The 27,412-nt window shown below is 48.7% G+C and overlaps 1 protein-coding gene across 2 annotated transcripts in view; it reads right to left on the bottom strand.

The window, feature by feature from the left end:
• Positions 1–27,412, bottom strand: part of CATSPERG (cation channel sperm associated auxiliary subunit gamma) — a 36,505-nt gene that overhangs the window by 5,632 nt on the left and 3,461 nt on the right. The window contains exons 3-21 of one of the 2 annotated variants that reach the window (XM_066348867.1): positions 23,977–24,121; positions 23,501–23,627; positions 23,246–23,318; positions 21,568–21,723; positions 13,747–13,918; positions 12,134–12,271; positions 11,110–11,169; positions 10,781–10,903; positions 10,214–10,264; positions 9,989–10,118; positions 9,382–9,493; positions 8,019–8,177; positions 7,822–7,934; positions 6,848–7,061; positions 6,495–6,557; positions 6,191–6,389; positions 5,947–6,065; positions 5,741–5,821; positions 5,594–5,650 (exon numbers count right to left, since the gene is read on the bottom strand). In XM_066348867.1, coding sequence (XP_066204964.1) covers positions 5,594–5,650; positions 5,741–5,821; positions 5,947–6,065; positions 6,191–6,389; positions 6,495–6,557; positions 6,848–7,061; positions 7,822–7,934; positions 8,019–8,177; positions 9,382–9,493; positions 9,989–10,118; positions 10,214–10,264; positions 10,781–10,903; positions 11,110–11,169; positions 12,134–12,271; positions 13,747–13,918; positions 21,568–21,723; positions 23,246–23,318; positions 23,501–23,627; positions 23,977–24,121 — 2,292 coding nt within the window. The remainder of the gene's footprint in view (positions 1–5,593; positions 5,651–5,740; positions 5,822–5,946; positions 6,066–6,190; positions 6,390–6,494; positions 6,558–6,847; positions 7,062–7,821; positions 7,935–8,018; positions 8,178–9,381; positions 9,494–9,988; positions 10,119–10,213; positions 10,265–10,780; positions 10,904–11,109; positions 11,170–12,133; positions 12,272–13,746; positions 13,919–21,567; positions 21,724–23,245; positions 23,319–23,500; positions 23,628–23,976; positions 24,122–27,412) is intronic. The other variant, XM_066348868.1, reaches the window with a different exon arrangement.

Here is a 27,412-nt window from a genome sequence, read left to right as displayed (position 1 = left end):
CGACCTGACATACCAGAAGTCATGAGTTCAACCCCTGGTGAGGGCATGTAGAAGTAATCACTTAATATATAACTAAATGGAACAACTCAGTGAAACAATGAATTAATGCCTCTAAATAAATAAGTTAACAAACAAAAATAAATACATAAATATTGGTTGCATGAATGAGCTTCCAGCACGAGTGAAACCTATTCCTGGTCTATTCCCCTGAACCCAGCCATATTTTCGTATTTCCCCCATGTATAAGACGCACCTTGTTCAAAAATGTGTGGTCTAAAAACTGGGTGTCTCTTATACAATTGTTGTAGATTTTTTTTTTACTTGCATTTCCTGCTTGAGGAGTTGTATAGATTTTATGATGAATAAAACTTGAGTTCAATAACTTTATGTAATACATTTATTTTCAAATTTTGGGCCCCAAAATTAAGGTGCGTCTTTTACATGGGAGCATCTTATACATGGGGAAATACATAACTTTTTGTGTGTATGACAGAAAGAGGGACAGATAGAGACAGACAGACAGACAGGGAGAGAGATGAGAAGCATCAATTCTTTGTTGCACCACCTTAGTTGTTCATTGATTGCTTTTTTTTTTTTCTTTTCTTTTTTTAAATTTCTTTTTTTATTTATTTATTCATTTTTAGAGAGAGAGAGGAGAGAGAGAAGGGGGAAGGAGCAGGAAGCATCAACTCTTATATGTGCCTTGACCAGGCAAGCCCGGGGTTTTGAACCAGTGACCTCAGCGTTCCAGGTCAACACTTTATCCAGGTGCCACCACAGGTCAGGCTTTTTTTTTTTTTTTTTTTTTTAAGGTTGGGCTTGGGAGGACTTCTTTTTTTAAAGATTTTATTTATTCATTATAGAGAGGAGAGAGAGAGAGAAGGGGGGGGGAGGAGCAGGAAGCATCAACTCCCATATGTGCCTTGACCAGGTAAGCCCAGGGTTTTGAACCGGCAACCTCAGCGTTTCCAGGTTGACGCTTTATCCACTGCGCCACCACAGGTCAGGCATGATTGCTTTCTCACATGTGCCTTGACCAGGGGGCTCCAGCAGATTAAGTGACCCCCTTGCTCAAGCCAACGACCTTGGGCTCAAGCTGGTGAGCCTTGGTCAAACCAGATGAGCGTGCACTCAAGCCAGCGACCTCAGGGTTTTGAACCTGGGTCCTCCGCATCCCAGTCTGATGCTCTATCCACTGTGTCACCACCTGGTAAGGCATAACTTTTTTTTATTGATTAATTTTAGAGAGACAGAGAGAGGAAGGTAGAGAGAGGGGAGGGGAAGGGAAGCATTCATTTGTTGTTCTACCTAGTTGTGCATTCATTGGTCACTTCCTATGTGTGCCCTAACTGGGGCTCAAAACTGCAACCTTGTCATTTTGGGAAGACACTCTTTTTTTTTTTTTTTTTTTTTTAATTTTTTTTTATATTTTTATTTATTCATTTTTAGAGAGAGGAGAGAGAGAGAGAAGGGGGGAGGAGCAGGAAGCATCAACTCCCATATGTGCCTTGATTGGGCAAGCCCCGGGTTCTGAACTGGCGACCTCAGCGTTCCAGGTCGACACTTTATCCACTGCGCCACCACAGGTCAGGCTGGGAAGACACTTAACCAACTGAGCTAACTGGCCAGGGCTCCAAAGTATCTTTATCCAAATAAAAGCAAACATGAGCCTAACCAGGTAGTGGCAAAGTGGTTACAGCGTTGGTTGACCTGAGACACTGAGGTCCCAGGTTTGAAACCCAGAGGTCAACTGGCTTGAGCGCAGGGTTACTGGCTTGAGCCCAAAGGTTGCTGGCTTGAGCCCAAGGTTGCTAGCTTGAGTAAGGGGTCATTGGCTCAGCTGGAGCCCCCTGGTCAAGGCACATATGAGTAGCAATCATGTCTCAAAAGAAGAAAAAGCAAATGTGAATATATGTTCTCAGTGAACCTCTTTTGTGCTAGTGTTTTGTATATACTGTTCTATACCCTGCTTTTTTCTATTAAGAATAAAATACACTTTGGAGACCATTCCACATCAGCATATGGAGATCCTTCCTTCCTTCCTTCCTTCCTTCCTTCCTTCCTTCCTTCCTTCCTTCCTTCCTTCCTTCCTTCCTTCCTTCCTTCCTTCCTTCCTTCCTTCCTTCCTTCCTTCCTTCCTTCCTTCCTTCCTTCCTTCCTTCCTTCCTTCCTTCCTTCCTTCCTTCCTTCCTTCCTTCCTTCCTCCCTCCCTCCCTCCCTCCCTCCCTCCCTTTCTTCCTTCCTCCTTCCTTCCCTCCTTCCCTCCCTCCCTCCCTCCCTTTCTTCCTTCCTCCTCCCTCCCTCCCTCCCTCCCTTTCTTCCTTCCTCCTTCCTTCCCTCCTTCCCTCCCTCCCTCCCTCCCTCCCTTTCTTCCTTCCTCCTTCCTTCCCTCCTTCCCTCCCTCCCACCCTCCTTCCCTCCCTCCTTTCCTTCCTTCTTTATTACAGCTTCATAATTTTCCATTTCATGGATGTACCATAATTTGTTTAATAACTCTCTTATTCATGGAAACTTAGGTTATTTCTGACCTTTGGCTGTGTGTTTAGATTCCCAGAAGCAATCTGCTGGGTTAAAAATGGGGTTGTTAACTTTGACCTTTTGGGGTTATGATAAAGAGGAAAACAAAGCATATCACTAAGCATAGCACAAAACACTTATGGCGACTGAGATGAGTCACTACCCTGCTCTTGATCTATAACCCAAGGTTCTGAGACTATCACAGCCCTGGGTCATACCAAGCCAGGAGGGAGAAGCACCAGAGTCCGTCTGCTGGTTAGTCGGCAGGGTAGTGGGTGAGAACAAGGCGTCTGAGTCAGGTCCCTCCTCTACTACTTATTAGCTCCCTGGGTTACTCTGAGTGGATGTCTGCACCTCTCTGAACCTCAGTGTCTGCCTCTATATAATTGGGATATTGCATGTGTAAGCAAGTGAAGAATCAGGGACCCAAAGGAATGAATAAGGCACACGTGGGTAGCAAATGAAGAGCGACATGTGGAAAAGGGCCAAGCTGGCCCACAAGGTGCCTATGTGCTAATTTGAGAAAGAAGCCTATGTCATACATACTTTACTTCTCCTGTGCATAAAAGTATCAGAAGAAACATACAAGCTTGGAGGCAACCTATATACAGTAAGTCTGCAGGTTACAAACATCCAACTGACATACAACTCATACTTATGAACAGAACGCCATAAGAGTTTATCAACTGCAGTTGGACATCAGTGAAAATGATGTCATAGAGTCGCTCGACCCCCATGGCAAAGAACTAACCAATAAAGACCTTATGGAACTAGAGCAGCAGATAATAACATTTAGGGAAGAAAATAGGGATTTAGAAACTCCAGAACCAAAAAAGTTTTCTACAAAAGATTTAGCTGATGCTTTTCATCTCATTGAAGCAGAAATGGTGAAGTTAGAGGAGCAAAATCCTAATACAGAGAGGTTCACCAGAGTTTACTGTACAGTTTCCGACGGCCTGAGATGCTACAGGCCACTTATGATGAAAGAAAGAAAAGCTCTGTACAAGCCTCCCTTGATGCTACTTCAAGAAACTGACTCCAGCAGCAGAACCAAACCCTGACTCTCTATCACCAGTGCCATCCTCTCCAACAAGTCCATCATCTTCTGCATCATCCAAGATTGTTTAAAGTTGTATTTGAAAATGTTTAAGTATTGCCCTGCCTGGATAGCTCAGTTGGTTAGAACGTCACCCAGAAGTGCAGAGGTTGCCGGTTTGATACCTAGGAACAGATTGATGTTTCTCTCTCTCTCTCTCTATCTCTCCCTCTTTCTCTCTTTCTCAAATCAATAAATAAAAATCATAAAAAAGAAAATGTTTAAGTATTTATATGTACAGAAAGATAAAATTAGTATTATGTTAAGACAAACATCTAAGTTGCATTTAATAGGTTCCAACTTACATACAAATTCAACTTAAGAACAAACCTTCCTGGCCTGACCAGGTGGTGGCGCAGTGGATAGAGCATTGGACTGGGATGCGGAGGACCCAGGTTCAAGACCCCAAGGTCGCCAACTTGACTGTAGGCTCATCTGGTTTGAGCAAAAGCTCACCAGCTTGGACCCAAGGTTGCTGGCTCGAGCAAGGGGTCACTCGGTCTGCTGAAGGCCCGTGGTCAAGGCACATATGAGAAAGCAATCAATGAACAGCCAAGGTGTTGCAATGCGCAACAAAAAACTAATGATTGATGTTTCTCATCTCTCCGTTCCTGTCTGTCTGTCCCTGTCTACCCCTCTCTCTGACTCACTCTCTGTCTCTGTAAAAAAAAAAAAACAACAAAAAACAAACCTGCCTGACCTGTGGTGGTGCAGTGGATAAAGTGCCAACCTGAAATGCTGAGGTTACCGGTTTGAAACCCTGGGCTTGCCTGATCAAGGCACATATGGGGAAGCAACTATGAGTGGATGCTTCCCACTCCTCCCCTCTTCTTCTCTCTCTCCTCTCTTTAAAATGAATAAAATACTGGTCCTGGCAGGTTGCTTCAGTGGATAGAGTGTGGGCCTGGTGTGCAGACGTCCCAGGTTTGATCCCTGATCAGGGCACACATGAGAAGTGACCATCTGCTTCTTTTCCCCTCCCTCTCCCCTTTCTCTCTCTCTTCCCCTCCCATAGCCAGTGGCTCGATTGGTCTGAGTGTTGGCCTCAGGCGCTGAGGATAGCTTGGCTGATTCAAGCATCAGTCCCAGACAGGGCTTGCTGGGTGAATCCTGGTCCAGGTGCATGTAGGAGTCTGTCTCTATCTCCCCTCTTCTCACTGAAAAAATCATCTGAGACCAGTGCTGAAATTAACCAAGCTATCCTCAGTGCCTGAGGCCAATGCTGGGACCAACTGAGCCACTGGCTGTGGGAGGGGAAGAGAGAGAGAAGGGCCTGACCAGGCGGTGGCGCAGTGGATAAAGCGTCAAACTGGGATGTGGAGGACCCAGGTTCGAGACCCCCAAGGTCGCCAGCTTGAGCACAGGCTCATCTGGTTTGAGCAAAGCTTGGACCCAAGGTCGCTGGCTTGAGCAAGGGGTTACTCAGTCTGCTGAAGGCCCATGGCCAAGGCACATATGAGAAAGCAATCAATGAGCAACTAAGGTGTCGCAACAAAAAACTGATAATTGATGCTTCTCATCTCTCTCCGTTTCCATCTGTCTATCCCTATCTATCCCTCTCTCTCTGTCTCTGTAAAAAAAAAACCAAAAAAAAAAAACCCAAATTGTTAAAAAAAAAAAAAAAAAAAAAAGAGAGAGAGAGAGAGAAGGGGGAGAGGGAGGGGAAGAGAAGCAGATGGTTGCATCTCATGTGTGCCCTGACTGGGGGTCGAACCCAGGATGTCCGCACGCCAAGCTAATGTGCTATCCACTGAGCCAACTGGCCAGGATGAATAGATAAAATCTTTAAAAAACAAACAAACCTACAGAACCTATCTCTTTCATAACCCGGGGACTGCTTGTAACTGCAAAAGAAGCCCTTTCTGAAAACAGGAATGGATTAAAGGAGTAAGTGGGAGAGCACACAGAATCAATCCTCTTGAGACTCCACCCAACCCTCTCCCTCCCAGCACAGGAATGCAGTACCCCAAGGTCCAATACTTGCATGCGAGGCCCCTGGATCGTGTTCTGGAAGCAATACCCGGTTGACCCCACCACCTGGGGGTGGGAGCAGGTGATGAGGGTGAGTCTCATGGACTCAGTCTTTCCCCTCATCCTGCTTCCCTCCCCTCCAGACTTGGACTGCACCTTGACCAGCATGGAGGTCATCATGAGGTTATGTCCACTAATGCCTTGGTCAAAGCAAAGGCTTTTATCTTTGAGCGTTATCTGGGGAAGGGGATGAAAATGAAGGGGTCAGCAGGCATGCCTGAAGATCCAGGGATAATGTTTCAGGGAACAGGTACACGGGCTGGGTAGATCTGCCCCTACACATCCTCACCACCTGGCCTCACCCAGAAAAGCACCGAATTGCGATTAGTAAGAACTTTCTGCTTCACCATGGCCTCAATGCAGTTTGAGTCAGCCAGCACCACGCCCAGGTCCACCTGGCTCTGCAACTGGAAGATGTTGCCTGCTCAGAGCACAGAAGGAGTTAGGACCTGAAACCAGACTCCCCACCCCCCACCCCAGATGGTGCCCAGGTCCCATGTATCCCATCCCTGCTGCTCCAGCTCCAGTCACGCCCTGCCCACAGACCCGGCTCAGGCTCGGACTTGAACGAGTGGCCCTGGGCGGTCAGGAAGATGGAGAAGCGGTAGCTGGTGCCCTTATCCAGGAAGATGCGCTGGGGCAGCTGGTATTCGGTCTTGAAGTCGTAGATCTTTTCGTAGCTGGTCATTTCAATGTATACGTTACCTGGACTCTGCCAGTTGCTTGCCAGGTAGTGGTAGTAGTCCTGGGGCATGGGAGGCGGGGCAGTCAGCCCCCCTAGAGAGGAACAGGGTAGGGAGTGGGGTGTCCGGGATCACCCCTCCCTGGACTCGCAACCCTCTCCATGCACCTGGTCCTCTTTCTTGTTCTTCCACCAGCGCCAGGTGGGGTCGTGCACCGGGTCAGCGTAAGGCTGCAGAGACCGACATCACCGTGAGGGGGTTGGGGCGTCCACAGGCAGGCAACATCCCAGACCCCTTCCCAGTCTCAGTCTTGGCCCCCAACCCAAAGCAAAAGGTCATACCCTGGTCCGTCCTGCTTTCACCCAATGGCTACATCCGCAAAGTCATCTCCTAGAGCCCTGTTCAAGCCCCATCCTAGCCTCGCTTAGCTCAGACTCGAGACTCCGCTCCGTTCCACTCTCCAAAGTCCCGTCTCAGACAAGCCCTAGCCCGGGGCAGCGCCCTGCCACCAGGCGCCCACCTTGTCGTACTTGGAGTGTAGCCTGAGCAGGTAGTAGACGAGGCCCTGATAAACCGCGAGGGAGTTCTCCGTGTGGTAGCCCGACGGCTCCAGGACGCCTGGCGGCTCTGCCCGGTAGCGCTCCTCGCGCGAGTAGATCTTCGGATTGGGCAGATCCCGCAGGCGCATCACCGAGAAGGGGCATAAGTCGGTGAAGCCGAGTGTCAGGTGACCCCTGGGCGGTGGCAGTTGGGGACGGTGGCTTATTTTTCTGCCCCCTGCTCCCTAGGGGCCCCCACAAGCCTGTTTCCCACCCCTGCGTTGTGACTCCCAGCCCTACCCTTCCTCCTCAGCCTCAGACCCTGGTGCCCCTGGACACATTCCCCTTCAAGCCCCTGGCTCCCTCAGACCAGAGTCTCGGGCCTCATCCTAGACTCTGCTCCCCCTTGCCCCACTGCCCCCTTCTCCGGGCTCCTCTGCAAGTGACCAGAGGATTATTATTAAACACAGGAAAATCTGACCAAGAAGTCCCTCCCCTTCATCCCTTGATGGCTCCCCAGGACTCTCACGATGAAGTGCAAGTTCTCCCTATGACGCTGGCTCACCCTGTCTGCCCTGCCACCACCACTATACTGTGTCTGCACTGGATTTTCTCTGTTCTCAAACACCCAACCTCCTTTCCTCCTCCTAGCTTTTGCACGTATGGTTCCCTATCTGGAACACCCTTCTCCATCTTACCTAGCCAACCCTTTCTCACACTTCAGGTCACAGCTCATGCACATCTCCCTCCTTGAAACCTTTCCTGGTGCTCCTGCCCCCCAAACTGGGTTAGACTCCTCCTTTGAGCTTCTACCGGCCCTAACCTCCCCCATCATAGCCCTGAGGTTGCCAGTTGGGAATGGCTTGTTTTCCCTCCCACGCCCTCCAGAATGAGAGCTTTGTGTGGCAAGTGCTTGGGGCTGACTACCACTGTGGTCCATCCAATATCTTCTCACTTTCGCAACTTCAAGAAGTATTGGCTGTCAAGCTGCTGGTACATTAGTAGTTGCTCCACGGGTACAAGCCTCTTGACAAGCCAGCCCTCCTGGTGGTCTATAAGGTACACCAGCTGCAGTAGGAAGGCAGGGCCAGGTGAGCTGGTGTCAGCCACCCTGTGCCCCCCTCACGTCTCCCCACAGCTCCTGCCTGGCACCTGGTACAGACTGTGGCCTTCATAGAAGAGGGTGACCATGGTCTCACTGGGGGCGTAGAGAGAGGACTGGTGCATCTCTTGTAGGCTGACGTACACGTCCCAACCCTTGGACGGGAAGAGCTTGTACACATGATGGCTGCCCTCCAGGAGGTACCAGATCTGAGGGTGCAACAGCCAGGTGTGTGAAGGCCATGGGGACCTCTGAGCCCTCTCTCCCTCTGCTGAGTGGTGGTGGTCCCATTCTTTAAGGAGACTGGGAAACACCTCCAGCTGGGACCAGGTGAGTTCACTACCTTGTCTCTGTAGTGCAGCCTCTCTACTTCCCAGAACCCACTATCTGCTTCCAGCCCCCAATCTCCATGATAAATTTCTTCAGTGTTTCAGTCTGCTTGAGTTTCTATTACAACCTAAGCATTCTAATACATACATCCCCTAGTGGCCTGGATTTCTAGGGCTGAGCTCTTTTTCATTCTCACCCTGCACTGTCCAGGGTCTCACTATCCCCTTGGCCTCAATTTCTCATCTCTGCCCTGGTGCGTAAACCCAATCCCCCTAAAACATTAAATTTTTTTTATTGATTTGAGGGGGGAGAAGAGGGAGGGAGAGAGGGAGGGAGACATCAACCTGACACTCCACTCAGCCATGCTCTCATTGGTAGCTTCCTGCACACACCCCACTGGGGACCAAACCTGCGACCCGGCACATTGTGACAATGCTCCATCCAACTGAGCTACCTGGCCAGGATCCTCCCAGCACATTTGAGTCTAGACCTCACTTCTTCCTGAACCTCAGCCTCCAGGATTCCCCCCCACACACACACACACACATCTATGTGGCCTTCTCTGACTGACACACACACACACACACACACACACACACACACACACAGACTGAGTCGGGCCCCTTCTCTGAACATACAAAGGTCCCCTGCTGCAGCCTGACTACTCTCAGCTGTCACTGTCTGGGAACGAATCTGTCTTCCCAACTGGCCTGTCCCCCTGGAAGGGCAGGGCCCAGGGCTGAATCAGTTGCCATTATGTCCCCAGCACTGGGTCGGGTACCCATTAAGTGCTCCACGTTTATGAAAGGAACGCCTATGGGATGAAATGAAAGAGGTCTCCCCCTGAAAATCAGATCGGGTCACTCTGAGCTCAGGTCTTTCACTCTGCTGAGGCACTCCGGAAAAGACACAGCCTCTTTGAGTTCCAGCGTTCTCAGCTACAAAGGGAGCTTCTGCTGCCCCTCCCCACAGTCCTTGAGGGTGTTCTTTTTCCCTTGGCCCCTTTTCACTGAAGGGGAGAATGGAGACCTCTAGAGTTTCGGTGGAGAGAAGGGAAGCAGGAAGAAGGGCAGGGCAGCCCACCTCCTCGGTCTCTGTGACAATAGCTACATCCCCACTGAACGAGTTGACCAGGTACTTGATGGTGAGCTCCCTGGGAAAGTCTGCCAGGTAGATGAAGCTTTCCGAGTCGTAGCTGCAGGGGTAGAGATGGAAGGTAGGGCTTCCCAGGAGGATATCTGCTTCCCCCAACTCCGCGCTGAACGCGAAAGGGGAGCTGTTTTCTCCCTTTTCCATTAGCCTTGGGAGAACATGCAAAGGAAGCATGGGATTCTTGTTTCTACCCCTGACTCTAAACCCTCTGGGTGATATGTCCATCTGTAAACAGGAGCATTGGGCCAACCTGGCACTTTGCCAACAGCTGGTGGACCTGACTCAGGGGCCCCTAGGTTCCTGTGAGGTGAAAAGTGTTTTAACGTTCCCAGACAATGCCTTCTGTTGCTTACAAAGGTTGGGACCTCACATCAGGACTCCCATAGATAACCCCATCCTAGCCCTCACTACCCTAGCCCATGTTTTCCCCATCACAATCCTTATCATTTCTGGACTTGGGCAAACTGAAAACTTGGTGACTTGAGAAAGGGCCCCCACCCTGATGGAGCTGAGGTGGCAGGATATATCCAGCCCCTACCTCTGCATGAGGAAGTTGCCCCAGATGAACATCAGGTTGTTAAATGGATTGTAGGACATGCCTTTGGGCATAGTGGGGAAGGTGGTGTAAGACTCTGTTCCTAGCATCATCAGGAACTCCAGGCCTCGAGCTGGCCGGGACAGAGGCAGCATGGACATGGCAGTGAGGTGGGGTTGCCTGGGCCCTTCCTGCACCCCCCCCTTCCCTTTGCCTTCCCTTCCTCACCATCAGGAATGAATTCCGGGATGGTGTAGAGAATATCCAGGTCATCAGTGACTACAGATGAAGAGAACACAGCAAAACCTCCCGAGGCCCTGAACTTTCAAAAACCTGAAACTGGGCAAGTCACCAGCTTTCCAAACCCTCCAAAAAACCCTCCAATAGCTTCCCATTTGAGCCTCTTAGGCCTTATTTGTTTCTTTATATGAATTTTAAAAAGGGAGGTGCCTCTAAGAAGACCCAGTCCTGTTGGGCACAGGACTTGCCTCTCTGGCGTCTTGGCTAGGGAGTACAGTGCACAGCCTACACAACTGCACATGGCAGCCCTAGTCTCAGCTCATGGAAAACAAAAGCAAATCTTATTATGAGCCAAAGGCCCTTCCAGATCTGGCTTCTGCTCACCTCTTCAACCGCCCCCCCCCCCCCGTTCCAGTCACACTGACTTCCTCTCGGTTGCTCCAGCCCACCAAGCCTGTTCTCCACCACTACCACTTACCTAGGAACGGCACGAGGAACATTCCCTTCCTGTTGTCTGCTTTGTGCTCAACCCCCTACCCATACTGCCCCAATTACCTAAGTCATAGCTGATGACCTCGTAATACACCCTAGCAGCAAGGTCATCTTCAATCTCCACCAGCAACAGTAGTCTGTAGTCACCCGGAATGTATACAGCATAGAGTATGGAGCAGATGTCAGCTGGATGGGAAGAGGTAGGTCCAGAGTAGCCCCTGACCCGGCCCCTCCCCATCACTTCCTTTCTCTCTGTGACTGCCACTCCCAGCCCACCCCTGTAACTCTCCACCTCTCCCAAGACACTGCCTTCTTTCCCTTTCCTGTGACCTCTCCCACCCTCCCTGCTCTCCCATGCCCTCCCACTGCAGACCCATTTGGGAGGTGGGTACCTTGTATCTGTTGGCACACGGACGTCCGCCTGGGCAGCATCTCAAAGGACACGCGGCCATCTGCGGAGCAGGGCAGGTCCATGCTCAGGCCCTTCCCATTCCCAGCCCAACAGGCACCCCACCCCAGTGGAATGCCCATGCCCTCCTCTTCCTCAGGCCTACAGATTCCAGCAGAGAGGTCTCACCCCCTTGCCTTTCACTCACTCACACCTGGCTTATCAGAATATGTCTGCCTCTGGTCAGAGTAATTGGCTCACATCCAGGCACGTGACTTAGAATCATCCAGAGTGCATCCTGGATTCATGCTAGAGCTAATGGGGAAGAGGCTGCTCTCATTCTCCTGGGGTGACTCAATCTGTTGGGAGAAGATCCTTGAGCTTCTGGGAACCACCTATAACTTCCAGAAGAGGAGTGTTTACCTAAAAATAAAGTTAAATCACAGGGCTCTAGCACTCAGCATGTCTCTAGCGCTGTCCTAAGACCTTCATAGATGCCAACTTATTTAATCTTTATATCAACATAATGAAGCAGGTACTAGTAGTATCATAAGTTCCTTTTTGCTGATTAGGAAATGAGGCCAAAAAGAGAAGTTAAATCATCTGTCCAAAACCACAGGTGACTTGGGTTGAGTATATTGAAGCAGTCTCTCTTTAGAACTGTGCCATAATCACTATGCTATACTATTTTACCAAGAGCTAGACAGAATCTTAAATATATACCCTGTGAGCACCTGGATCCAGCAATGCCTGAAGTTGGACCCTGGCCACAAATTCTTTATGTCTAAATGATTTTTGACTTAGGCTTATGCCTATTGAAACCAAATACTATACATCACACAAGATATATAATACATCCCAGGCACTATCCTACAAGTACCTAAACCTATCCCCACTCACAGAGCCAACCTCTAGCCTGGGACCCCTTCTGAAGGCACCTGATGAGAGGTGAGAGCCTGAGGTCAGAATTCTTGGGAGGTGAAAGAGCATGGAGAATTCTCTTGGGCTGCCAGAGGCCCCACCCTTACCTGTGATGGTCCCAAAGTGGATGTAACCTTCATGCTTCCCAGAGGTGAGGGCCATGATGTACTCAGAGCCATTGCCGGGAAAGTAAACGGGGCACAGCTTCTTGATGCACTCACTGGCTAGCACACGAACCCAGCTCTCTGCAAGAGCCAGCACGGGGCCTCAGGCCCAGGCCTGCAGACCTAGGCCCCCCGTCCACATTACCTTGGCCTTACTGAGCCTGTTATTGTCCTCTCCCCCTGGAGCAGCTGCTCAGTGTAGTGACTGAGGGGCCTTTGGCATATGGCCTCAGCTGCCTTTGAGAAAATCCTCCTGGCTCACACTCAGATTGGGCTTGACCCACCCTCACATTTCCATGCCCTGGCCAGAGCAATTGGTTCTGAGCTGGGTGTGTGGCCAAACAGGAAAAATCAGAGTCCAAACTTGCAACCACTAACAAAGAGATGCTCTTTCCTAGGACCCCTGAGGGTATAAAAGTCTGCAGTTGCTGGGTGAGCAGGGAGTCACCACAGAACCACAGGAGGGGCTGAACACTACTACATTGAGCCCCGAGAGCCAACTATGCCTCAAACTAACATATTCCTGGCTTTTTCAGCTAAGCAAAGAAAACCACAAAACAAAACAAAACCCTTTTTTGTCTTGAGCTCCTATTAATTTGGTTCCTCCCACTGTCAAAGTTCCCTAAGAAAGAGAGAAAAATGAGAAGACACATTAACTAATGAAATATAGGTGACGACAAATTTCTGTGACTTGTAAGTCCAACTGACCCTGTATCTAAATGACATTTCTCATTTGAATTGGGGGGGGAAACCCTAGAACTAGGAGGGCTTTGGTATCATTTAAATGATGAGGCTGAGCCCTGGCTGGGTAGCTCAGTTGGTTAGAGCATCATCCAGATATGCCAAAGTTGCAGGTTCAATCCCGGTCAGGGCACAAGAATCAGCCATAAATAGGTGGAACAACAAACTGATGTTTCTCTCTCTCTCTTTCTCTTTCTCTCTCAAATAAATAAGTGGAACAACAAACTGATGTTTCTCTCTCTCTCCCTCTCAAATAAATAAATGAATAAATAAGAGGCTGAATCAAGTCTTTTCTCTCTAATCTGTCTCCTTCATGGCTTTGCCTCTCCAACAGCTCCTCTCTATTTCTGTTTTTCTCCCTGACCCCAGTGTTTCTCCCCACCTCCAACCCACACCCAATTCCTTTAGTATGCCTCTCTCAGTAAGTCTTTTTCTGTCTTTCTGACCCTCTGTGTCTGCATGAGTGTGTGCGAGTGTATGCACTCATATGCATGAGGGCTTTCCTCTTTCTCTCTGCTTCCTCCCTTCACTTCCTCCTTCTTCCCTCAGCTGGTTCATAGTTCCTGGGAAGGTCTGGATGAAGGACCCATGCCAGTAGAGAGAGTGGGAGAAGACCCTCCCACATAGGCAGGGTGATTTAGGACCTTGGAGAGTCCCTGCAGTACCCACTCCCTACCCACAGCAATTGCAGCCTTAGGTACCACTGTGGATGGTGGATGGGTTCACTCAGGCAACCCCCTGGGGCTTCCAGAGGCAGTCTTCTTTCCCAAGGTGCCACAGAGCCCCAGACAAATGACCCGGCCATAACCCCTCACCACTGCCATGGTTGCTCTCATGGAGTGTGGTATAGATGCCTGTAAAGTAGTAGACGAGCTGGTTCTGCCGAATGAAGAGGGTGCTCTCTGTGGCGATGGCATCATAGATGGTGGAAGTGAAGCTGGTCTGGGGGCAGTAGTAGGAGCCTACCCAGCAACTGTCAATGCTCAACTGCAGAGGAGCAGAGCCAGTGGTGAGCAGGTGGCCTTAGCCTAAGCCCCCATGTCCTGCTTTAGGGGAAGGCTCCTGCTCTGACAACTGCTTGGGAAGGAAATGCAGCAGCCCCAGAGTGCCCTCCCTCATCATCCCACAGCAGCACTGTAGTGGCCCAACATGGAGCAGGGAAGCAGGTAACCCAGGCAGAAGCCTGGGACTGTGTGCTCTACATTTAAACAGTGTACAGCATACTCAATGCTACTAAGCAGTCCTGGCTCCCCAAACCCCTGATGGTTGTAACCATGAGAAATTCCATGCTTGGCCCAAGGCACATTTTTTTTTTTAGGTGAGAGGAGGGGAGATAGTGAGACAGACTCCTGCATGCTCCCCAACCGGGATCTACCTGGCCACCCCATCTGGAGCTGATGCTCAAGTACCAAGTTATTTTTAGTGCCTGAGGTTGATGCACTCTTAACAGAGCTGTCCTCAGCACCCAGGGCCACACTCGTACCAACTGAGCCACTGGCTGCAGGAGGGGAAAAACAAGTAAAGGGGGAGGAGGAGGGAGAAGCAGATGGTTGCTTCTCTTGTGTGCCCTGAGCGGGAATTGAACCCAGGATGTCTATATGCCAGCTGACACTCTATCTACTGACCCACTGACCAGGGCCTCAAGGCACATTTTTAATAATCCCATTCTACCCTGAACACAACTGGCTGTCAGCTGACACTTTCTGAACTCACTGACTGGTCACCAACATTGGCGATACCACCGGCAGTGGTGAAGCACCACCAACAAAGAAAGGGTTCTTGCCTAAAAGACTGATTCTAAATTTAATCAAGCTTCTAGAGCTCATTACCACTTTACTGGCAATATGAGATGTTAATGGAATACGTGATTATGTTCCCCTCCTCAGTTTCTCAGTTTATATGTTGAAGTTCTAGGATCTTTAAGGACATAATTAAAGTCCAATAAGATCATAAGGGTGGGGCCCTAATCCTATTAGACTGGTGTGGGTTTTTGTTGTGTGTGTGTGTGTGTGTGTGTTTTTATTCATTTTAGAGAGGAGAGAGAGAGAGAGAAGGTAGGGAGGAGCAGGAAGTATCAACTCCCATATGTGCCTCAACCAGGCAAGCTCCTAGTTTCAAACTGGAGACCTGAGCATTCCAGGTCGATGCTTTATCCACTGTGCCACCACAGGTCAGGCTCTAGTCTGGTTTTCTTATAAGAGGAAGGGACACCAGAGCTCTGTCTGCACTCATGCACACAGAAAACTCCATGTGAGAACACAGTGAGAAGACACTTTCTATAAGCCATGGAGGAGGTCTCACCAGAAACCAACCATGCTGACACCTTGATTTAGGACTTCCAGCCTCCAGAACTGTGTGAATATAAACTTCTGTTGTTTAAACAACCCTGTCTATGGTACCTTATTATGGCAGCCTGAGCTAATAAACACACAGGGTCAGAGAAAAAAGCAAATTGATTCTGTAAAGAAGCAAGCAGCCAAATTCTATAGAAAAAAAGGCCTGGTTTCTTATATTGCCTGAAAAAAGGTAGTTGATAGGGTACAGGAACAGGGGGCAAACTTACAGGTAAAAAGGACTTTAAGCCTGACCAGGCAGTGGTGAAGTGGATAGAGCAATAGACTGGGATGCGGACGACCCAGGTTTGAAACCCGGAGGTTGCCAGCTTGAGTGCAGGCCCATCCAGCTTGAGCATAGGGTCGCTGGCTTGAGCCCAGAGGTCTCTGGCTTAAAGCCCAAGGTCACTGGCTTGAGCCCAAGGTCGCTGGCTTGAGCAAGGAGTCACAAGCTCTGCTCTAGCACCCTGGTCAAGGCATATCTGAGAAAGCCATCAATGAACTAAGGTGCCGCATGAAGAATCAATGCTTCTCATCTCTCTCTTCCTGTCTGTCTGTCTGTCTCTGTCAAAAAAAAAAAAAAAGACCTTAAGAGACTTAACCACCACCTGACCAGTGGTGGCATAGTGGATAGAGTATTGACCTGGGACACTGAGGATCAAGGTTCAAAATCCCAAGGTCACCGGCTTGAGTGTGGGATCGTGGACATGATCCCATGGTTGCTGGCTTGAAGCCCAAGGTCATAGGCTTGAGCCCAAGGTCACTGGCTTGAGCAAGGGGTCACTGGCTCAGCTTGAGCCACATGGTCAAGATATATATGAGCAGCAATCAGTGAACAACTAAGGTGCCACAACATTAGAGATGATCCTTCTCATCTCTCTTCCGTCTTTCTCTTGCAAAAAAAAAAAAAGGACTTGTACATGTCTTTAAAACACAATTTTAGGTAGTTGGGGGAAATTGACTATGGCCAGATTAGATAATATTAAGGTGTTATTGCTAATTTTGCTGGATATTATAATAGCATTGTGGGGTGTTTATTTGGGTGGGGTTTTTTTTGTATTTTTTTGAAGTTGGAAACGGGGAGGCAGTCAGACTCCCGCATGTGCCTGGCCAAGATCCACCCGGCATGCCTACCAGGGGGCGATGCTCTGCCCATCTTGGGGCGTCGCTCTGCCGCAATCAGAGCCATTCTAGCACCTGAGGCAGAGGCCATGGAGCCATCCTCAGCGCCCGGGTCATCTTTGCTCCAATGGAGCCTTGGCTGCGGGAGGGGAAGAGAGAGACAGAGAGGAAGAAGAGGGGGAGGGGTGGGGAAGCAGATGGGCACTTCTCCTGTGTGCCCTGGCAGGGAATCGAACCTGGGACTCCTGCACGCCAGGCCAATGCTCTACCACTGAGCCAACTGGCCAGGGCATGGTTTTATTTTTAAAAAGTCCTCATATTAGAGATACTTCCTTAAGCATTTCAAGAATTTACAGGTGAAATGTTATGATGGCTGATAGTTTCTTTAAAACACCCAGGAAAAACAAATGAGATTATGGGGTAATGAAAAATAACTTCCCCATTGGATGTGGGCTTGAAAAAATGTAGCCTCTGCAGTTTCCAGAGGACAGAGCTGTTTTGAGCATAGAGTCAATACAGAGGAACCAGGTCCAAGAGATGGAGAAAAACTTAGCTTTGATGACACTGTTTAACCCTGGATCAAACTAGACCAGAACTCTTGAATTTTTCCATTACATCAACCAATAAATGTCCTCTTCCACTTTTGGCAGATGGCTAGTTAACCCCCAAACCCATTTCCCCACATTCTCTGTTGAGTTTTTTTTTTTCTTTTTTTTACCTTGACTGTGGACCTTCAGCAAACTGAGTAACCCGTTGCTCGAGCCAGCGACCTTGGGTCCAAGCTGGTGAGCTTTGCTCAAACCAGATGAGCCCGCGCTCAAGCTGGCGACCTCGGGGTCTTGAAACTGGGTCCTCCGCATCCCAGTCCGAGGCTCTATCCACTGTGCCACTGCCTGGTCAGGCTTCTGTTGAGTTTTAACAGAGTATGTGCCACCACCAGGTAGATATTATATTTCCCAGCCTCCCTTGCAGTCATGTTAGATGTTAGATAGGACAACAGTCTCGAGGTCTGATTCTTATTAACTGTTATTCTTGCAAAGTGTTAAAATGTAGCACAGTATTTTGCTGTAAACAGGATGAGCTGGAGAGGAACCTAACCAGATTAAGCTAGCCAGCTGCCAAGAAGCAACATGTAATTGACCAAACAGTGTATATAAACCACAGCTAAACCTCCCTTCAGGGAGACAGAGCTTTGTATTTTAAACCCGAGACCATTACAGGATGCAAGTATATAAATAAACTACCTTGCGACAACCAGGTCTTCTTCTTCAATAGAACACCCTAAGATGTGAACCCCTGAGTTAGGTACCAGAGTTGGATGTAGCCAATGGACTAATTCCTCACTAATGGAATGTGAGTGGAAGTGAACCTTGCTTGAAAAAAACAGCTTGGTCTGACCTGTGGTGGCACAGTGGATAAGGCATCAACCTGGAGCGCTGGGGTCACTGGTTCAAGGTCCCGGGCTTGCCTGGTCAAGGCACATATAAGAAGCAACTACTATGAGTTGATGCTTCTGACTCCTCCCCACCCTTCTCTCTCTCTCTCTCTCTCTCTTTCTCTCTCTCCTCCCCAAAACTCAATAAATAAAATCTTTAAAAAGAAAGAAAGGGAATGAGAGAAGAGAAAAGAAAGAAAGAAAGAAAAAGAAAGAAAGGAAGGAAGGAAGGAAGGAAGGAAGGAAGGAAGGAAGGAAGGAAGGAAGAAAAGAAAGAAAAAGAAAGGAAAGAAAGAAAGAAAGAAAGAAAGAAAGAAAGAAAGAGAAAGAAAGAAAGAAAGAAAGAAAGAAAGAAAGAAAGAAAGAAAGAAAGAAAGAAAGAAAGAAAGAAAGAAAGAAAGAAAGAAAGAAAGAAAGAAAGAAAGAAAGAAAGAAAGAAAGAAAGAAAGAAAGAAAGAAAGATAGATGAAGGGAGGGAGGGAGGGAGGGAGGGAGGGAGGAGAGAAAAGAAAAAAAACCCAGCTTGCTCTCTGCTTCTTCTCTTTCCCCTATACATCCACTGGAATATGGATAAGGGCTGGACCCTGCTCTCATCATACAGACGAGATCAGCACCAGGGGGCCCTAGAACAGGGGTCGGGAACCTTTTTGGCTGAGAGAGCCATGAACACCACATATTTTAAAATGTAATTCCGTGAGAGCCGTACAACGACCCGTGTACGTTAGGCATTATCCAATAAAAATTTGGTGTTGTCCCGGAGGACAGCTGTGATTGGCTCCAGCCACCCACAACCATGAACATGAGCGGTAGGAAATGAATGGATTGTAATACATGAGAATGTTTTATATTTTTAACATTATTATTTTTTTTAATTAAAGATTTGTCTGCGAGCCAGATGCAGCCATCAAAGGAGTCACAGCTGGCTTGGGAGCCATAGGTCCCCAACCCCTGCCCTAGGGGATGGTGAAGCAAGAAAAAATAAAAGCAGATGACTTTCTCATTTCTGGACAATAGCATTTGTTTAAGCTAATCCTTCCCTGTCAGGGGTCTCTTTGTCACATCATCTAATCCTGACCAACACGTTGTTGAGGAGAGCAGTGCAGAGGGGGCATTCCTGTGGATTCCTAGGGGCAATGTAAATGGGAGGAAGGAAAGGAGAGGAGACAGCAACATAGGAGAAATCTCCATGATTAGAGAATAAATGGGCTTTTATTCTGGAGTGATGGAAATTTTTTGAATTGGATAGAAGTAGTGGTTGCACAATATGAATGTACTAAATGGAACTAAATTGTTCACTTTGAAGAGGTTAATTTTATGAATTTTATGATTTTCACCATAATAAATTAAAGAAACAAAACAAGAATAAAGATGCCTGAGGTTATTATTGAACTCTTCATTCTGTGACATAAACCCCTTTCTCTGCCCTCCAAATCTCTTCAGCAGAATCCATAGCAACTACATCTCTCCTGTGGGTGTCTTTGGGTCAGGAAGGGGAAAACAGCAATGTCTGTAAAGACCTGGTCTAGATGGGAGAAAGCTGACACAGGACAGGGAGACTGTACAAACTGAACAAATTCAGTTATACAGGAATTCAGAGCCTGAAGGAACCAGAATATTAATCTACATGGGCTTCTCAGAATCACAGGTGGGGTGCCTGACCAGTGGTGGCACCGTGGATAAAGTGTTGACCTGAGATGCTGAGGTCCCAGGTTCAAAATCCCAAGGTCACCGGCTTGAGCAAGGGATCACTGGCTCAGCTGGAGCCCCCCTGGGTCAAGGCATGTATGAGAAGCAATCAGTGAACAACTAAAGTGATGCAACTATGAGTTGACGCTTCTCATCTCTTTCCCTCTCTCTTACTCTCTCTCGCTAAAAAAAAATATTTTTTTTTTAAAGAAAAAATCAGGGGTGGGGCTTTCAACCTTGATGGAAAGAGGTTGAGGCAACCTTTTGGGGTTGTTGTGAAGCACAGTTGTTATCCTGGACACCAACAACAAACAGCATCTTCTCCCCTCAACTTGTGGCGCCTGACCTGTGGTGGCGCAGTGGATAAAGCGTCAACCTGGAAACGCTGAGGTTGCCGGTTCAAAACCCTGGGCTTGCCTGGTCAAGGCACATATGGGAGTTGATGCTTCCTGCTCCTCCCCCCTTCTCTCTCTCTCTCTCCTTTCTATAATGAATAAATAAAATCTTTAAAAAAAAAAAAAAACTTGTGGCAAAGCTACACTAATTTCACTCGCTCTGTCTCTTTTCTCAGCTTCCCTCCTCGTAAGGATGAAGGTCGTGACCTGTGTTAAGCCAGGTGGCACATTCCATCATTTAGGTATACAATACACATGACTCAAATAATCAGGACCAAGAAAATAAATTTTAGAATTTTTTTTAAAAAGCTATTTAGGAAAGAGATGCTCCCATTCTCTGGCCTGGGAGTGGTGGTAATATGAGCCACTTTGAGGTCAGGGTTAATCCGGAAGAATTGGAGCAGAAAGCTGGAGTCCTCATTTGAAGCCCCGAGTAAAACCATGCCTGAAGTCTGCTCCGTATCTGGGCTTTGCAGTTACATGCACCTACTAAATCCATTCCTCTACTGAAACTACACTGGGCTGACGCTCTGCCTACTGCTGTACCGACTCAAACACGTTTCCGTCATTCACCTCAAAAGAACCTTGCTTCAGACACTCCTCACCCATTCTGGGAATACTATAGGCTCATAATGCCGATTTCAAAAACCTTGGGGCCAGATATATATTGCAATTCAGAATTTCCCAGCATTAGAAGGTAGTATGGCACATATATGGCATTCATATGTAAACTAGTGGGGTCTAGAGCTGCACCCATCATTAAACTCCTTAAGATTCCTGCAGAACAGAACCTGAATATTAACACTAAATGGGATGCTTCCCATTTAGTGTTAAAAGGATGAAGCAGCCTGACCAGGTGGTGGCGCAGTGGATAGAGCGTCGGACTGGGATGCGGAAGGACCCAGGTTCGAGACCCCGAGGTCGCCAGCTTGAGCGCGGGCTCATCTGGCTTGAGCAAAGAGCTCGCCAGCTTGGACCCAAGGTCGCTGACTCCAGCAGGGGGTTACTCAGTCTGCTGAAGGCCCGCGGTCAAGGCACATGTGAGAAAGCAATCAATGAACAACTAAGAAGTCGCAACGCGCAACGAGAAACTGATGATTGATGCTTCTCATCTCTCTCTGTTCCTGTCTGTCTGTCCCTGTCTATCTCTGCCTCTGTTAAAAAAAAAAAAAAAAAAAAAAAAAAGGATGAAGCAGACTTTCTTACTTTGGGTCAGGGTTTCTCAACAAATGCATTTGAGCCCTGAATTTGTAAAAATGCCATTTTCAAGGCTTTTTGGATTTCAGATTTACAAATAGTGGACCTATGAATAAATAATAGCTTTTACTCAGAGTGCTCACTCTGGGTCCAGCTGATATTAACATATATCATCCTTACACTGATTCTCGGAGGTAAATATAAATATTCCCATTTTACAGAAGGGGAACCTGAGGCCCAGGTGGGTGAAGTGACTTACAAAAGGTCACACAGCAAAGAGATGGCAGAACCAGGATTTGAACCCAGATTGTCTGGCTGCAGAGTCCTTCCTTCATGCTATCTGCCTCTTGTGGGGATGGGGATGTGTTTGGGGACCCTTCCATAGTCCCAGGCCCCAAGCCCTCTTAAGGGCTGATATCCAGCACCCTTTGAGAGACCCCAGCCCACCATCAGCCCTGCATCTCTCACCTCCACAAGAAAAAAGTCCTTGAAGTTAGTGTCAGTCAGCAGAATGGACTTCTCTTCAGGAATTCCACCCAGGATAAGCACAGGTGCCTGGTCCACAGTGAACCACAGGGGTCTCGAGGAGACATTCATAAAGTACTGGATTGGCAGATCAGAGAGCTGCCAGGGAGGGGACAGGAGGGCTGTCAACACCCCGTTACCATCCCGTGGCTCCATCTCAGTTAGGGTGAAAGCCAAAGTGCTCTCCCTGACCCACAAGGCCCTGGAAGATTCGCCCTCTGCACCTCCCTGACCCCATCTCCACCCCTCTCCCCTTCGCTCACTCTCTCCCAGCCACATGGGCCTCCTCACTGCTTCTCACACTGACCAGGCACACTCCCGCACTCTCACCATAGTCAGATCCTCGACACTGACTATGCCCTCTGTACACAACTCTTCCCCTGGGATCTGCAGGATTCCCTCCTCCTGACTTGACTCAAATGCCAATCTTCTCAATTCTGCCTTTCTTGGTTATTCCATCAAACACTGCAGTTCCCTCCTGCAGTCCCAATTCCCTCACTCTAATTCTCCAGAGCACTTCACCTTTTAACCCAGTATGGAATTTACTTAATTTCTTTTTTTTAATTATTTTTATTATTTTTATTTATTTATTCATTTTAGAGAAAAGAGAGAGAGAGAGGGAAGGGGGATAGGAGCAGGAAGCATCAACTCCCATATGTGCCTTGACCAGGCAAGCCCAGGGCTTTGAACCGGAGACCTCAGTGTTCCAAGTCAACACTTGATCCACTGCGCCACCACAGGTCAGGCGGAATTTACTTGATTTCATGTTTACTGGTTTGCTGTCTATCTTTCTGACTAGAATGTCAGCTCTAAGACTTCAGGGGTTTGGGTCTGTGTTTACTCTTTTATTTCCATGTGGCCACCTGGTGTGCTCAGTTAAGTGCCAAATGAATGCATGAGTGAGTGAATGCATGAGTGAATGCAGTGATTAAGAATATGAGTGCAGCTTGACCCATGGCAGTGCAGTGGATAGAGCATCAATGTGGAACGCTGAGGTCCCAGGTTTGAAACCCTGAGGTCGCCAGCTTGATCACGGGCTCATCTGGCTTAAGCATAGGCTCACCAGCTTGAGTGTGGGGTCCCAGCTTGAGCATGGGACCATCAATATGATCCCATGGTCGCTGGCTTGGGCCTAAAGGTCACTGGCTCAGGTGCAGCTCCCCGGTCAAGGAACATATGAGAAGCAATCAATGAACAGCTAAGGTATCACGACTACAAATTGGTGCTTCCCATCTCTCTTCCTTCCTAGCTCTCTCTCTCTCCCCCTCCTCCTCTCTCTTTCACTTGCTCAAAAAAAAAAAAAAAAAGAGTATGGGTACAGAAAACAGGCAGTTTCAAATCTTGTTTCACATGTACACACTGAGAGACTGCGGGCAAATGGCTCTCCATCCCTTTGGGGCCTAAACTATTCTCTCTAAAATGAGTAGTAAGTGTACCTTCCCTCACAGGGTCAGTGCTAAGACATAACATGATTGTGATTTAGTAGAGCACTTCACCCGGGGTCTGGCACAAAGGAAGTGGTCATTAAGGGGAGCCTGCCATTTGTGTGGAAAGTAATCAGAGCTCCAGCCCACTGTCTAACATACGTCTTCTACAATTTCCACTGCCCAAGCCCCCTTACCTCATTTCCTATAGTAAACTTGTATCTGTTGTCTAGCCATCTCCTCATGTAGCCATTGATGTTCACCTGAAACCTGGCAGCAAGTGTGAGGCAGGCACAGACGAGGGTTCCGGTTTCAAGGATTCCTGCCATAGCTCACAGCCACCTCCTCATCCTGTCCCCTCCCACTGATCTCCTCCTGGCTTCTTCGGAGATCTGGAGTCAAGGAAGTCCCTCCCAGAGTCTACCCCCTACCCCAAACATAAGGAAGGGCACCTTTTACTGGGGATGAAGGGCCCCAGGCCATTGCTGCTAACATCCACATGCATGACCACACTGCCATTCTTGACGGGCATGGGTGTGTACCAGCTCATGACACATACCTCCTCTGCGCTGCACTGCTCTGTTGGTAAGGAGGGGGCATTGAGGCTGCTGCAGCCTTCCGGAGCCCCCTCCAGGCCAGAGACGCTGGGATCTCACTGAAACTCCAAGTTCTCCTCTAGGCCACAGACTCCACTGGGATATAACCTCATCTAGGCCGTGAAACCTGCTGAGGCCTCCTCCCCATTCCCTCCTCCAGGTCACAGACCACATTGAGGGCCCCCAACAAGCCCCACATTTCCACCAGGTCATGGACCCCTCTGATGACCCCAGCCTCCCCTCCAAGGCATGGACCCATCTGAAGCCCCCCCCCCAAATCCCCCCACACTCCTGTCGGGCTTATGACCCCTCCAGGCACCCCGCAGACCTACCTTTGCTGCGGAAAGGGGCTGCCTCCATCTGGAGCTGCAGCTGCTCTATCTCCCAACGATTGAAGTTAACTGGGGACTGGAAGGTGACCAGCACCACAGGCTTCAGCCCTGTCAGGTGGCCTTTGCGGACCAGAGCCTCGGAGGACTGAGGGCGAGATGGCCACATAAGATAACCTCTGAGACCCCTTCTGCCTTGACCCACCTTTAGTAGTCTGTCTTCCTGGGCTGGGTAGGGAGAAAGACTCTTCACCATGGGAGGTGAGAGAACACGGTCTAGATTTGGAGCTGTGGTGGGGTATGGGCCAGGCTAGGAGAGGGACAGAGGGGCTAGGGACTGTGGAGTCAGGAGGTCTTTCTGGAGGAGGTGAGTCCAGGGCCAAAGTCTTTAAACAGAATTTGGATGTAGAGAATACACAGAGAAGCACAGCATGGGATAAGTAAAATCGTGGTGGTGGGAATAAACCTCTTGAACCGAGAACTGCTAGTAGCCTCTTCCCTTACTTCCAGGCCCACTCTTGAGGTTTCCACCTTCCCTGCAGAAATAAGACTCTCTGCCACCTCCAAGAGCCATAAAATAGCCAGGTTTGGGGCTGGGGCCTGGCATAAGGGAGGGATGGGACAGGGGACAGACAAGACTGAAAAAGAAGGTAAGGGGCCAGCCAGGGACAACATCCCAGAGATGCCAGGATGCAGGCTGGGCTGAGAAGGGCAGGCAGGGCTTACAGTAGAGATGAAAGGAGGGGAGAAGAGTGTTCCAAGTGTATAGAACAAGCATATGCAAAGGGCTGGACAGATCCACAAGAGAAGGCTGCACTTGGGCCACGACGGATTGGGGGTGGAGTGGGCTTCAAGACCAGGGTGAGACATTTAAGGGGTCTGACCACCTTTGCACAGGCTTTCATCCTGAGGAATGCCTCAGCCAGGACCCTTTCAATCCTGCCCAAAATACCTGTCACAGCCCTGCCTCTGGGTTTCCCATCACCCAGGGAAGCAGGTGGTGGAGGAGCAGGGACCTCCTTCCTGTCTGGGCAAGATTGGCCATGACCACCCTGGCTCCTGTCAACCCTCATGTCCCGCCTAGACCATGCATCAGTGGCCTCCCTGGTCTCCCTGCTCCCACCCTGGCGCCCTGCATCTGCTTCCCCCACACAGCAGGAGGAAATCTGTGAACACCTGAGTCAGATCATGTCCGTCCTGTGCTCAGAACCTTCTTGTGGCTCCATCTCACTCAGAGTGAAAGCCAAGTCCTCGCTAGGGTTCATAAGGCCCTAATCACCTCCCTGACCTATCCCCTCTCACTATCCCCCTCACTCACTTTGCTCCATGCAAAAGGAAGCCTTTTCGAGGTCCTCACTCACACTGGCCTCTTTCCTACCTCAGGGCCTTTGCCCTGGCAGATCCCTAGCCTGGAATGTTTTCCCCAGTTCCCACAGTCATCCATTTTCACCATTTCATCAAGTCTCTGCTCAAGCCTCTTCAGAGACCTTCCCCAACAACCCCAGCTAACACCCTCCTTTCTAACATATCACCTCCTTTTATTTTCTTCTTTGCACTGATTACTCTTCATAAATTATTTTATGCATTTATTTGCAGATTGTCCACTTCCTTGGTAGGCTGAAGCCATAAGAAAAGCATGGCCGGCCCTGGCTGGTTGGCTCAGCGGTAGAGCGTCGGCCTGGCGTGCCTGGCGTGCGGGGGACCCGGGTTCGATTCCCGGCCAGGGCACATAGGAGAAGCGCCCATTTGCTTCTCCACCCCCCCTTCCTCTCTGTCTCTCTCTTCCCCTCCCGCAGCAGAGGCTCCATTGGAGCAAAGATGGCCCGGGCGCTGGGGATGGCTCCTTGGCCTCTGCCCCAGGCGCTGGAGTGGCTCTGGTCTCGGCAGAGCGATGCCCCGGAGGGGCAGAGCATCGCCCCTGGTGGGCGTGCCGGGTGGATCCCGGTCGGGCGCATGCGGGAGTCTGTCTGACTGTCTCTCCCCGTTTCCAGTTTCAGAAAAAAATACAAAAAAAAAAAAAAAAAAGAAAGAAAAGCATGGCCATGTTATTTATTATTGTACCCTCATCTCATTGTAAAATGAACAAATAAAGGTATTATTACTGCACTTTTACAGACAAGGAGGGAAGGTTCATGGAGTAAAATTCTATGCCCCAGGTCATACTTTAGAAACTTGTTACTAGCATTCACTGAGCCCTTTCTGTGAACCAGGCACTGTGCTACGTGCTTCACACATATTTAATCATTTTGCGAAGTGGGCGTGATCATTACTTTAGCCTTGTTAAGAATAAGGAAACTCTGGTACAGAGAGGTTAAGTAATTTGCCTGAGATCACAGCTATTATGGTATGCGATCTGAACCCAGGCAGCCTGGCTCAAAGGGTCAACTATCATGCTATACTTCCTCCAAGTAAATGTTAATCAATGGCAGATTCAAACCCAGTTCTGCACCTTCTAGAACTTCACTTCTAGACCAAAACATTCCACTGTCTTCAACAACCTTTCCTGACTCAAAACAATCTTGAAAAAGATTAAAGTTGGAGAATTCAGACTTTCCAATTTGAAAACTTACTACAAAGCTACAGTAATCAAGATTGTGTGGGCCTGACTGGTGGTGGTGTAGTGACCTGGGAGAGTGAAGTCACCAGCTTGAGCACAGAACATCAACATGATCCCAAAGCTGCTGGCTTGAACCCAAAGGTCACTGGCTTGAGCAAGGGGCCAATGGCTTAGGCTTGTCCCCCCTCACCTAGTCAAGGCATGTATAAGAAGCAATCAATGAACAACTAAAGTGATGCAATTATGGGTTGGTATTTCTCATCTTACTCCCTTTCCAATTTCTAAATAAATAAATACATAAATGGGGGGGGGGGGAGACAGTGTGGTACTAGCATATGGGTGAACATAGAGAGCAATGGAATAGAATTTTTTTCTTTTTTCTTTTTTTTTTTTTGAGAGAGAGGAAAGGAGAGAGATAGTAAGCATCAATTCAGAGTTGTGCCACTTTAGTTGGTCATTGTAGAGCGATGGAATACAGTTATATCCAGACATAAACCCTTACATTTATGGTCAATTGATTTTCTTTTAAAGGTTTTATTTACTGATTATATAGAGGAAAGAGAGACAGGGGGAGGGCAATTGAGAAGTCTCAACTCATAGTTGCTTCACTTTAGTTGTCCATTGATTGCCTCTTGTATGTGCCTTGATGGGGCAAGCCCAGGGTTTCAAACCAGCGACCTCCGCATTCCTGGTCCAAGTTCTATCTACTGTACCACCACAGGCCAGAATGCTCAACTAATTTTTGACAAAGGGGCAGACATTTCAATGGGGGTAAAGAATGGTATTTTCAACAAATGGTACTGGGAGAACTGGGTATTCACATGTCAAAGTTGGACGCTACCTTAGACCATGTACAAAAATTAATTCATAATGTTTCAAAGA

This window comes from Saccopteryx leptura, chromosome 9 (assembly GCF_036850995.1).
Source record: "Saccopteryx leptura isolate mSacLep1 chromosome 9, mSacLep1_pri_phased_curated, whole genome shotgun sequence".
Lineage (NCBI taxonomy): Eukaryota > Metazoa > Chordata > Mammalia > Chiroptera > Emballonuridae > Saccopteryx > Saccopteryx leptura.
Note: the sequence above shows the minus strand (reverse complement) of the source record. Positions and strands in the feature narration are given on the sequence as shown.